This window comes from Solanum stenotomum, chromosome 11 (genome assembly GCF_019186545.1).
Source record: "Solanum stenotomum isolate F172 chromosome 11, ASM1918654v1, whole genome shotgun sequence".
Lineage (NCBI taxonomy): Eukaryota > Viridiplantae > Streptophyta > Magnoliopsida > Solanales > Solanaceae > Solanum > Solanum stenotomum.
Genome location: NC_064292.1, coordinates 50,673,909 through 50,687,412, shown reverse-complemented (window position 1 = coordinate 50,687,412; position 13,504 = coordinate 50,673,909). Strand labels below are relative to the sequence as shown.

The following is a 13,504-nucleotide window of genomic DNA, read 5'->3' as shown; positions in this document are numbered from 1 at the left end:
CGTATCTACATTCGGGAGGTGGTTCGACTTCATGGGGTGCCAGTTTCTATTATATCAGATTGGGGTTCTCGATTTACGTCTAACTTTTGGAGGACCTTTCAGGATGAGTTGGGCACTCGGGTTGACCTTAGCACAACTTTCCACCCACAGACTGATGGTCAGTCGGAGCGTACTATTCAGGTCCTTGATGACATGTTGCGGGCTTGTGTTTTGGAGTTTGGTGGTCATTGGGACCAGTTCTTGCCTTTGGCGGAGTTTGCGTATAACAATAACTATCATTCTAGCATTCAGATGGCCCCATTCGAGGCCTTGTATGGTAGGCGTTGTCGCTCTCTGGTGGGTTGGTTTGAGTCTACAGAGCCTAGGCTGCGGGGTACAGATTTGATTCAGGAGGCTTTGGACCAGGTGAGAGTGATTCAAGATAGACTCATGACAACTCAGAGTAGGCACCAGAGTTATGCAGATCGGAGGCGTCGACCTTTGAGATTCTCTGTTGGTGATCGGGTCGTGATATGTGTTCACACACCAATCATTACATGACACGTGTTAATTTAATTAAAAATATTTTTTTTTCATTGTAAGTTTTTTCTTTATTTCTCTCTCTCCCTCTCTCTTACCTTTTGACTTATTTTAATTTCGAATTCATCTTAAATTCCATTTCATCCCCGAGCCTAGGCCGCGGGGTACAAATTTGATTCAGGAGGCTTTGGACCAGGTGAGAGTGATTCAGGATAGACTTAGGACGGCTCAGAGTAGGCACCAGAGTTATGTAGATCGGAGGCGTCGACCTTTGAGATTCTCTATTGGTGATCGGGTCGTGACATGTGTTCACACACCAATCATTACATGACACATGTTAATTTAGTTAATTTTTTTTTTCATTCTAAGTTTTTTCCTTATCTTTTTTTTCTTTATTTCTCTCTCCCTCTCTCCCTCTCTCTTACTTTTTGACTTATTTTAATTTCGAATTCATCTTAAATTCCATTTCATCCCCCCCACCCCCCCTTCCACTTTCAAGTTGATCCATCCCTCCATTTTCTTTTTTTTTCTTCACCTCCCACTCTCACCCCTTCCCCACGTCAAGTTGATCCATCTCCCATTTTTGTTTTCTTCATCTCCAATCAAATTCTTTGTTTCAATGATTTTTTATATAAAAAAAACCATACTATTTTCTAGACTTTATTGAATTATTGATAACAAAACTAATTATTTTTCTAAGAAAATTTAAAATTTTGAAGGTATCATCAATTACTCCTTTTCATATAACTTCAAAATTAGAAATGATAGTTTTAAAAGAATCAATGAATTCCCCGAAAATTGAAAGAACTTTGATTGAAATTGGATAAAAAAAACTATATGATACCTCCTAATCATCTTGAAATCTAATGAGTTTATCAAATTGTTCGAAATGTAAGAAAATATTTAGATAAAGTTTAAAAATTAAAGAGAGTAAAACTAATAGTAGTAAAAAGGGAAGGTGTAGTTGTGGTAAAAATGATGACATTGAAATAGAAGCTTCAATGGAGATGACAATGAATTTTTGAAGAAGAAAGAAGAAAGAAGAAAGAGAAAAAATAATAAGGAAAAAAGTTAAAATGGTAAGAAAATATATTTTATATAAAATACTTATAAAAATAAAAGTATATTAGTTATTTTAGGTTGCTCACTCTCTGAGAGAGTGCGCACACTCTCAATGTCAGGTGGACAACAAATAGTGTAATAATATCAGTTCAAGATTGTTTAGTGGGATAATAAAACGCTCGCATAATTAAGGTGTCTTTTTGAAAATTTGAGACAAATTCAAGTGTCACTTTATGTCTTTTTTCATTTTTTTCCGTAAAGTTTCCAAAATCTAGGCCAACCATATACGTAATTGTTTGGGCTCCATGATCTTATGGGCCTGTAAAAGATCTAAATTCTAGCACCTACAAAAGGGAACCGGCTATATGGGCTTTTAACGTAATTGTATGTAACATGATTTTATCTGACTTTGTGTGCCATGTTTTGTAACAATTAAGGATATTTGACAAATGAACAAAAATCAAATGAGTCGAGGTGTTTGAATGATCTATTTGTAAATTGAAGGGGAAAATGCATAAGTACGCACCCAAGCCTATGCCCGAAATCTCAGAGACACACCTAACCTTTACTAAGGTCCTATTACCCCCCAAACTTATTTTATATGTAATATTCTATCCCCTTTTGGCCTACGTGGCACTATCTTGTGGGCCCAGCGCATGTTGACAAAATTTTCAAGAATAGTGCCACGTAGGCCGAAAGGGGATAGAATATTATAGATAAATTAAGTTCGGGAGGGGGGTTAATAGGACCTTAGTAAAGATTAGGTGTGTCTCTGGGATTTCGAGTATAGGCTGGGGGTACTTATGCATTTTCCCTAAATTGAAGTATTCAAACTATACAATAGACACGAGTTGAAATGTCCAAAACATAATGCATAGATAAATATTTTAACTTGGCATTAACTAACAATTCAAACCTCCAACTTTAAAAATGCATATCTAAACACCTCAACTTATTCACCCGATATCTCGTGGACACTCAATACCGACACAAATAGAAAGTTGGATGTTATTATTATTATGTTAAAGAAACAACAAAGAAAAGCAAACAAAACTAACCACATATTTAATCAATTTGTTCACGTTTATTTGAAGAAAAAAAAGAAGAAGAAAAAAACTGTTTACATTTTCTAGAAATTGTTTAAACTTGTTGCTGTAACTTGCAAGTTGCAACTAAGCTATAAGAGTTATTGATTTCTTCATTCATTTGTCCTGGCTCCTGTGAAGTTTCAAGTTCTTCATCAATTTTTATATGGTAAAAATCAAATTCGTACCTTTTTTGCCTTTGATTTTGTGAGATTTGATTTGTTTTTACCTTCAGTGATCACTTAATTGCTCAAAGTTTGAAACTTTAAGCTTCTTTTTCATGTATAGCAAATGGGTTATTGGCATAGTTCAAGATTCCAGATGGGTTTGCCCTTAATCATTATTCTGAGAAGTAAATAGTTGTATTGTTTAAAATTTTTTAGTTTTGCAGTATACCCACTTGGTAATTAAGTGAAATTTGTGGGCATATGTTTGTGTTATGGTGTATATTGGGGGATTAGTAATTGATTGAGGAGACGGATTTTTTAGATGATTTATTGTTTGTCTTAGGTTACTTTTGAGTGAAATTTTTGATCAAGATTTTAGTATGAGTGAATTTTAGAAGGAAAGATGGATAAGTAAAAGTGGTAGTGGTTTGATTTATTGTACATCATTAGTGAGTTAGTTTATCAGATGGTTACGTGACTAGTAATTATTATCTCAGAAAGTTACTTTCTTTGTTGAAGAAAATTGAAATCGAGAAGAAAGGTGACTTTTTGAGATAGTAACTATTAGTTGAGTTACCACATGAGAAATAAACCCCATCATTAGTGATAGGAGACTGACTGAGTTTAGATCTTCTTCGTTTTTTTTTTTGTGATCAGGATAAAAGGGAATGCCTAAATTCTGCAGAAGTATTGGGTTATAATTGACATTTTGAATTCACATTGATTTAGTTGTCTGATGAAGCAATGCTTCCTATGTTCAAGTAGCTGTGTGTAATTTGTTCCTTTTTTTCAAATAATGTACTTTATCAATACCTAATAGACTTTTTAGCTCCACAATGAATACGATAAAGTATACTTTTGGAGGACTGTGCTCTCAAATGGGATGCCGTGAGAAGTAATAAGCTAAGCTTAGAATTATATTTTATTTACTTTATAAATCACAAGTGTTGTATGATTACATCTTCTTGGTCTTTGCTGTCAATCTCTTTAGTTGACGAGCTGAAAAATATAAGATTCTACTGATAGTTTGACGTGTGACAGTCGTAATCAGTTACCTGGTCTGATTATTTTTCTGATTATTTTGCTTATAGTCTTGATATGTATGGTACTGGTTATTTTCAAAGTTTCATTTCATTCTGATAGTAACCGTTCTATGAATGTCCAGAACCATTAGGTATTTCCCATTATAGTTGGAGGTATTGAATTCTTCTGGGTGTAGAAACTGTTCCTTGCCTCAACATCAGGATTGATGGCCACTTCTGAAGCAGTTCTGCAAGTTTTAGGTGGTTCACTACCTAGTCTTTTTGGATCTGATAATTCTTTTAGGAAATTGGGATCGTCACATACCTCCAGATCCTTCATAAGAATCAGAAAGAAGAGGGGTTCAAAGTGTGTGAATTTTCTTAACTGTTCAAACATATCATACCGTGCTATTAGGGTAGATTGCTTTCAGAGCACCAGACAATCTGTGCATGGAGATATTACTCATTCCTATTTGAGATCTGTGAACTGCAAATGCCAGCAAGCTGACAGTGCGAATAGTTTTGCATCAGAAAAGGGAAACGGATCATGGATTAGTGACAATGACCAGAGCTTCGATACAGTTCTTGGTAATACACCAAGTGTAATGCAGTTTGAGACAGTAAGAGAGCTTAAAGTAGGAGAGGAGGACTTTCAATCCAATGGGAGTTTACGTCCAAATGTCTCAGTGGAAGATACCTTGAATAGAATAGCTGGAAACTCCATTGAAGATGAAGCATGGGAACTACTACGAGAGTCTATGGTTTATTATTGTGGTAGCCCTGTAGGAACAATTGCTGCTAAGGACCCAACTAGTTCCACCGCCGATGTTCTAAACTACGATCAAGTCTTTATCCGTGACTTTATACCTTCTGGTATTGCTTTCCTTCTGAAGGGAGAATATGAGATTGTTCGCAACTTCATCCTTCACACTCTTCAGCTGCAGGTAAGATGCTATTAACTTGCACAAGTTACTGATGTTTTCTTTCAAACAGTCATACATTTCTTGATTGCAGTTTTCCTGCTTGTATCTCATCATTTAGTTTCTAATCTCATTCAGCAACCTTGCTATGTATGTTCCTCCACAGCTGTGTGATTAAAGATGGTTGCAGGAATAACTTTTTGTGATATGGTACTGCTTCTTATTATTTCAGTTAGGGATGGATTCCTGGGGAAATTTCATGTTTATCACTGGATATGTAAGCTAGTATGAAACATTTGTTTGACTAATCTTCTAGAATTAATGGTTGGATACTGATATTTCCTCTTAAAGATTTAGCTTGATGAGATAATATGGGTATACACCTATTATGTTTATGTCTGCAAACAGTTAGATCACTGTTTTTCAACTATGTCCTGTTATACATCCCTCTCAGCATTCCGATGGTTTTGCTTTTCTATTTGAGGTAAAATAACAATCTTCTGTGGCTCTGCCTACTCTCCTTTTACACGGTTCTCGAAGCAGAGGAAGAAGAGTGGGCATCAGCTATTTATCCTGCATGGCACAAGTGCTGGTTACCTTTAAATTCTGTAGTAAATGATTGAGAACTGTGGGCTCAACCAACTAAGTTGTTCTTAATTTCAATAAAAGATGTTCCATAGGTTGTAAACCTGAACATTCTCTATAGACTCCATTAATCTGGTTAGCACTTTATGCAGTATAAAAATTCTCTTAATGGAAGTGGTTTATCGTACAGCTAAGCTTAGATCAAATGAAGTGTTTCTAAATTCAGAGTAATCTGTATGATCAAATATATTGTTCAGATGTCAGGGAAAAAATATATGGAATGATAACTGATATGACATTATTCTGCAGAGTTGGGAGAAAACTATGGATTGTCATAGTCCTGGTCAAGGGCTGATGCCTGCTAGTTTCAAGGTCCGTACAGTCCCATTGGATGGTGATGACTCTGCAACAGAAGAAGTACTGGATCCAGACTTTGGAGAGGCAGCAATTGGCCGAGTTGCCCCAGTTGATTCCGGTAGGAAAAAGGATCTCTCTCTCAAAAAAACAAATAATAAGTTTGTTTTTTTTGTTTCTTCACCTTATCATTATTGTGCTTACAGAGATCTCTATATACTGTAACTGTTAATCCCAGGACTATGGTGGATTATTTTGTTACGTGCATATGGGAAGTCCTCTGGTGATCTCTCGGTTCAGGAGAGAATTGATGTTCAGACTGGAATAAAAATGATACTAAGACTATGTCTTGCTGATGGCTTTGATATGTTTCCAACATTGTTGGTGACTGATGGTTCGTGCATGATAGATCGCCGTATGGGAATTCATGGTCACCCTTTGGAGATTCAGGTTTGATTTCAATCACTGTAATAAAAAAGCTGTTATACCTGACAGGTTGGTGTTTAGATGGGATTAAAAAATAGTTGAATCAATTGTGGCTGGTTTAGTCCTTTACTAGATTTGAGAATATTGCTCAGTTCGCAAATCCTTGAAGATTCTCCATCTTAGAGTAATTTCAATTTTTTGTTCTTTTGCACTGTGCTACTAAGATTTTCTCCTGTTAAATATATATATGAAGCTTCTCGCAAAGGGGACTTGTGTGGGACCTGAACAGAATGAAGATTGTTTTTTCCTTCTATTTCCTTAGTAGAGAAGTAAACAAATGTAGGGATATTAAACTGATTATATTCCAGAAGATACTTGTGCTGTTGTTTATTTAATTCGAGATCTAATCAAGACGTTTTCAGTTGATTATTTTCAATGGGGTTTCGGGAACTTAGTGGACTTCACTGATTTAATAGATGCTGGGGCTGGGAAAGAACGATTTACAGCTTTAATTAATCTGAAATTGGAAGTCCATATCCAGAGGTATGTGTCTTAAAAGTCATTAATGTTTAAATATTAGATTAGAGAATACAAGGTCCATAAGTTCAAATTTTGTCCTACAAGAGTGTAGTGCCTTCATTTTCATGGAAGACTGTTATGATGCAATCCATGAGTGATCATCATGTCAATCAAATTCAAGGATTTTCCTTGAAGTGCTACTGTGGTTGAATGATAGATTAGGGCATTAAAGAGTATGCAGATCTTTTGTGTATTATTCTGCACCCTTCTTCCTTTTCAGAATCATTTTTATTAGTGCATTTCTTCTGTATCTCTCAACTCGTGTGTGTTGATCTTCTATGCAGTTAGAGCTATTTGTTCTTTATCTGAAAACTTAATGAATTGTTGTTTTTGTTCTTTGTTAGATCCACCTTGGCTTTAGGTTATCTCAGGTTGCTCCCTAAGAATGTTGTTTAAGCTTACATTTTAATTTGTTGCAGGCACTGTTTCATTCAGCACTGCTTTGCGCTCGAGAAATGCTTACACCAGAGGATGGATCAGCTGACCTTATCCGAGCATTAAATAATCGTCTTGTTGCCTTGTCATTTCATATTAGAGAATACTATTGGATTGATATGAAAAAGCTAAATGAGATTTATCGGTACCAGACGGAGGAGTACTCCTATGATGCAGTTAACAAGTTCAATATTTATCCAGATCAGATTTCTCCTTGGCTGGTGGACTGGATGCCAAGTAAAGGAGGATACTTGATTGGAAATTTGCAACCTGCTCACATGGATTTTCGATTCTTTTCTCTAGGAAACTTGTGGTCTATAGTCTGCAGTCTTACAACAAATGATCAATCACATGCTATATTGGATCTCATTGAGGCCAAGTGGACAGATCTGGTAGCTGATATGCCTTTTAAAATATGCTACCCTGCTCTTGAGGGTCAGGAGTGGAAGATAATTACAGGATGTGATCCCAAGAACACGTAATTTTCTACCTCGGTTACTTTAAAAAGTTTACTTTGTCTTCTATTGGATCTTAATAATAGCTGGCCCATTATCTTTCTTCATCTCACATCTATCTTCTTTTTTCTAATGCAGGCCTTGGTCCTACCATAATGGAGGTGCCTGGCCAACTTTACTCTGGCAGGTAACATTTATCTGTCGGTCTTGAATTAGGAATTTGGTGCTTGCATCCGTCTTATCTTTGGTTGGGAGATTAGACCTTCCCGACCTGATATTTTGTTGCAGTGCATGCCGTTGCTCACATTAACATATTGTTACAACTTACATCTCTGTTTTGTGTTAGGTCTCGTTAGTTAATCGGCAATTGTGTTACAAAGAATGACTTGAATTGCAGTGCATTTTTAGTGTATTTTTTATCTCGTGCATCTCGTCATTCATACAATCTCATTTATCGTGGGAGCATCTAATGAAGTTGCACTAGTTTGTTTCTAAGATAGAGAAAGATGGTGCAGAAAGTTTTGAACCAATTTCACTGGTGATATATAATACTGTTCGTGTATGTAGTATTGTCAAAGGTTTGCTCGTCTTTGTGTTCCGTAATTGAATTAGTTCCCCTAAGATACTATTATAGATCGGAATCAGCTGTGAGGAATTCAAAGTTGACATGTTATCTCTTGAAACTTTTGTAGCTGGCTGTTGCTAGTATTAAGATGAATAGACCTGAGATTGCTGCAAAAGCTGTTGAAGTTGCAGAAAAGCGCATATCACGAGACAAGTGGCCAGAATATTACGACACCAAAAAGGCACGGTTCATAGGGAAACAAGCGCGCCTTTTCCAAACTTGGTCAATAGCTGGATACCTCGTTGCCAAACTCCTCCTTGCCAATCCAAGTTCAGCTAAGATTCTCATTTCCCAAGAAGACTCCGAGCTTCTCAACGCCTTCTCTTGTGCTATCAGTTCTAATCCCAGAAGAAAAAAGCGCGGTCCAAAAAGTCCCCAGAAGACCTACATAGTCTGAGATCACACACAACCCCACAAATGATTGGATGTACAGTTGTTGATTGACTTATGACTATTCATTGAGCCAGTTAAAGTGTATGATAACTACATATAATTGTTTTGCCTGATGTTCACAAGCTGGAATTCTATTTAACATTTCAGCTTATAATATAATGTTCTGCTGTAAACTATTCACTTATTGCAGTCAATATTAAGAAGCTTTCAACCTCGAACAAGTAAGCGTCGTCGTCGATGCTTGAATATGAAATGGTTCATTATGAATTTTCTCTTAGAGTTCTCCATATGGAAGTCCCTGAAATTGTTTTTGCATAAATTTTGCTGTTGTACTACAGGGAGAAAGCCAGTCTGGAAGAGGCCTTATTTCATAGATTTGGACATTTTCTGCAAATTCCTATATAATATTGTATAGTAATACATAAGTATTCATTTAACACTCTACTTTTGTTGAATCTTCTGAGAAAAAGTGTTAATATGAAAAACAATATTGTTTATATATCATGCTACAGAGCTACGGAAGCAGAAGCCACTGATGCTTGAATTAAGATAGATTGTCTACATCACATCGCTCGGTGTTTGTAACAATCTTAAGCAATTTATCCATAATATTCACAAATTAAAGTGAGAATATCGCTTAAATAAAAGCTTGTATGAAGATAAACATCTCATAATTTTTTTGGTGTATACTATAGTCGGAGCTAGGGGGTGTGAATCGTAATGTAAATCCCTTTGACAAAAAGCTATACTATATACATAAAAGTTAAAACTATATTTTTTGTATATACGATAGATATTGAACTATTTTTTTTTCTCTATTTACGTCTTTATATTTTAAATATCTCAATAAAATTTTTGACTCCGTCACTAATATATACCTCATGTATAAATTTTTTTCCCAAAAGAACTCTACAGCCTATAGGATGTCATTATATTCCCCAAGAACAATATAGGTAAATTGTTTTTAATATATGTAGCTTTCAAATATCTGTAGCCTAGAATCTAGATGGCTCAAAATATGCAACAATTAAACCATAGTTAATATGCCACCAAATATGTACCAGAAAATTAATCTATTCACAGTACCTAATATCACAATAACTCTTAAATTATAGCATACATCCCATCCATTTAAAAAAAATGTCTCTTTCCTTTTTTAGCAATTCTTTAATTCCAACTTTCCACATAACATGTTTAAGATCACAAGATTAAAAAAATATTTCAGTATATTTGACATAACTTTAATTTAAGACCATAAGATTCAAAAATCTTTTTTACTTTCTTAAACTCTGCTCCAAGTCAAAATAGGGGCAAAAAAATTGATGGAGAAAGTATTATACATAAAATTGCACGTTTTGCTTTTTAAATGAGCTGATTTTTAATTTTTGCTCTTCAAATAAGCTAGTCTTTAGATCTGAACATAACTAGTAGGATATTATAATACAAAAATATAAACTAAGACTCGCGATAAAAATGATTGTTACGAGAACAAAATTAAAAACCAGCACAAAATAAGGACAAAAGGACAAATGATATAAAGTAGTTATATCATTCTGTCTTGGGCCATAAATGGGCCCTTACTCATTTCAACCCGCCGGCAATATGACCCACAAACCATTTTGCCGGCCCAAAGATCTACACTTCTTTGATCCTTCTAACTACCATTCAAAACAAAACAATTTTTTTTTTCATTATAACTCACCAAAACAAAATTTCCATCAATCTTATTTACCTTCAATCTACAACAATTTCTCTCAAAGAACCATGTTAACATCTCCGGTCCACGATGACACGACCATCTCCTCAGCGTCTGCAGCTGTCAGCTCGATCACGTTAGAGGTAGGAGAAGGAGAAGTTCGTGTTAGCGTGGACATGGAGGTGGAAACAAACATGTACAATGTTCATACCTCATTTTCATCCTCTACTAAGCCCCATGCAACGTCTAGTGATCCATGCTGGAACGTCATGCAATCAGAAGTCTCGAGTTTGAGTCTGGACGATTTTTGCTTCATTAGGAAACTTGGGAGTGGTGACATTGGTTCTGTGTATCTTGTTGAGTTGAAGGGTAATAATAAAGGGTGTTTGTTTGCAGCTAAAGTGATGGATAAAGAGGAATTGGTTAGTAGGAGTAAAGAAGGTAGAGCAGGGACAGAAAGGGAAATATTGGAAATGTTGGATCATCCTTTTTTGCCTACACTTTACACTACTTTGGATACTGATAAATGGTCTCTTTTGTTGACTGAATTTTGTCCTGGTGGTGATCTTCATGTTCTCCGGCAACGGCTGCCGGAAAAGAGATTCGATGAAGCCGCGGTCCGGTTAGTAGTGTACTTCTCCCTCTACCTTTACATCTTTTCTGTTTAACCATTCGTTATCTGAAATCTTATTATACTAATAAACAACAAAAATATGTCACTAATCCCATTTAACGATAAATTATTTTTAAAAACCACCTATTTTACGATAGATCAACGACAACCCCCCCNCCCCCCCCCCCCCCCCCCCCTTATTTCGTCATAGATCAAGTGTTGATGCACGAGTGAGGGTACAAGTTTGACCGAATCTAATAATTGTTGTCCATAGTTCAGAAATCAATAACTAAAAATCTAGATTCTCTGACTCATAGCCTTCAAATTTTGAATCTGTCTCGATTGGTACGAGTTGTCAACCTCTCATGCATGCACAAACAATTAACATACAGTAAGAAAGAGAGTTGACCGGGCGTCTTGTGGATGAGCTATCGGTCAATGTCTCACACACGCGTTGTATATTCCTTTATTAAAAGTTTGTCTGTTGTTGGAGCTCGAACCCCAGAACTTTGATTTAGGTTTGAAGGATTTCTATCTATTCCCATCACTACACTCATTTGATAGTACATCTACAATTAATTATTCCAACTATATTTTATAATTAACTATATACCTTATTGATGATTGATGTAGTGATCAATGTGATTATTTGTACAGTTTGTCAACGGGTCCACATTGCTATGATATATTTAATATTATAACATGATATTTTTAATGTGTCCTACCATAATTAATTATGTGCTTTCAATTATTAGTTGAAACTTCTTGATCATGACCAAAAAAATTGAATTAATGTAACATGTGAGTTTGTCTATTTGATTTAACAGGTTTTACACATCAGAAGTTGTGGTTGCTTTAGAGTATCTACATATGATGGGAATAATTTATCGTGATTTAAAGCCAGAAAATGTGCTAGTAAGATCAGATGGTCATATTATGTTAACTGATTTTGATCTTTCACTAAAATGTGATGATTTAGTAATGCCTCAACTTGTTCATGATGAGGGTACTAGTCCAAATTACATACATTATAATAATTCAAATGATCATAATTCGCCTTCGTATAATTCATCGTCACCGTGCATCTTGCCTAATTGTATCGTGCCACAGTACGTCTCGTGTTGGTACTCTAAGCACATGAGAAGACGAAGAAGAAGAGGAAGAGGAGGAACGAGTACTGAGAGACCCTTGAGGTTGATAGCTGAGCCGATTGAGGCTCGGTCGATGTCGTTTGTCGGGACCCACGAGTACTTGGCCCCAGAGATCGTGTCGGGGGAAGGACATGGTAATGCGGTGGATTGGTGGACGCTAGGGATTTTCATGTACGAGTTGCTTTATGGCGTGACACCTTTTAGAGGACTTGATAATGAGTTCACCCTATCGAACATCGTGGCTCGAGCCTTTGAGTTCCCTAAAGAGCCATTGGTCCCAAACATGGCTAAGGACTTGATCACACAACTTTTGGTCAAGGACCCCACCATGAGAATGGGGTCCATGATGGGGGCCACAACAATAAAACAACATCCTTTCTTTGATGGTGTGAATTGGGCACTATTAAGATGTACAACCCCACCTCATATTCCAACAAATTTCAATAGTACTAGAGACTTTGTCTCAGCTTATGATGATGATTATGTAGATTATTATTAATTTCGAGTATCGACTATAGTTATTTTTATACTATCAGGTTAAGTTTACGTACAATAACATGTAACTATTTGTACTAAATTTGATATGGTAGTCTGAATGATATAATCAGAGGATAGTTATAGTACGGAAAAGGTGAGTTGATTCCTGCAATGATTGTACGTTGGGAGGTAATAGGATCCTACTTAAGTTTAAATATGTTGTTGAAATTTTGAATATAGTTCGGGAGGGTACTTGTGTCTTATTTCCTCTAAACAATTTTTTTTTTGTATGCAACTAATGATTCTTCAAATCATAGTTATATTTGATAATTAAAATATGGTAAAATTAAGTAAGTATATAAAAATATTTTCCCTTTTAACTTTAAATTTCAAATTTCATTAATTTTATTGAGTGCATATCTTTTTTAAGTATTTGATAAATATATATTTTTAGTTATATTTTTATTCAGGCTACTTTCCATATATAATAAGTAAGATTTTTTTTGGTATGTAACTAATGTTTCTTCAAATTAAATTTATTTTTGATAATTAGGTAAGTATATTAAAATATTTCCCTTTTTAACTCTTAATTTCAAATTTCACTAATTTTATTGAGTGCATATCTTTTTTAAGTATTTGATAAATATATTTTTTTAGTTATATTTTTATTCAGGCTACTTTCCATATATAATAAGTAAGATTTTTTTGGTATGTAACTAATGTTTCTTAAAATTAAATTTATATTTTGATAATTAGGTAAGTATATTAAAATATTTCCCTTTTTAACTCTTAATTTCAAATTTCACTAATTTTAATGAGTGCATATCATTTTTAAATATTTGATAAATTTATTTTTATAGTTATATTTTTATTCATGCTACTTTCCATATGTAATATGGTAAGAAATTAATTTATTTCTATTGGGGAAGAATTTATGTGT

At 35.0% G+C, this 13,504-nt stretch overlaps 2 protein-coding genes across 2 annotated transcripts; both read left to right on the top strand.

Annotated features, from left to right (window-relative positions):
• The first annotated feature begins 2,666 nt into the window (after window positions 1–2,666).
• On the top strand, window positions 2,667–8,800 carry LOC125844054 (neutral/alkaline invertase 3, chloroplastic-like). Its single transcript, XM_049523289.1, has 7 exons — window positions 2,667–2,835; window positions 3,999–4,799; window positions 5,670–5,835; window positions 5,953–6,164; window positions 7,139–7,632; window positions 7,748–7,796; window positions 8,302–8,800. Exons 2-7 carry the CDS (start codon window positions 4,083–4,085, stop codon window positions 8,629–8,631), a joined length of 1,968 nt encoding a protein of 655 aa, XP_049379246.1. The 5' UTR covers window positions 2,667–2,835; window positions 3,999–4,082; the 3' UTR covers window positions 8,632–8,800.
• Window positions 8,801–10,347: 1,547 nt separating this feature from the next.
• LOC125845518 (serine/threonine-protein kinase D6PKL2-like) lies at window positions 10,348–12,718 on the top strand. Its single transcript, XM_049525033.1, has 2 exons — window positions 10,348–10,945; window positions 11,764–12,718. The coding sequence occupies exons 1-2, from the start codon at window positions 10,392–10,394 to the stop codon at window positions 12,584–12,586; spliced, it is 1,377 nt and encodes a 458-aa protein (XP_049380990.1). The 5' UTR covers window positions 10,348–10,391; the 3' UTR covers window positions 12,587–12,718.
• The last annotated feature ends 786 nt before the right edge of the window (window positions 12,719–13,504 follow it).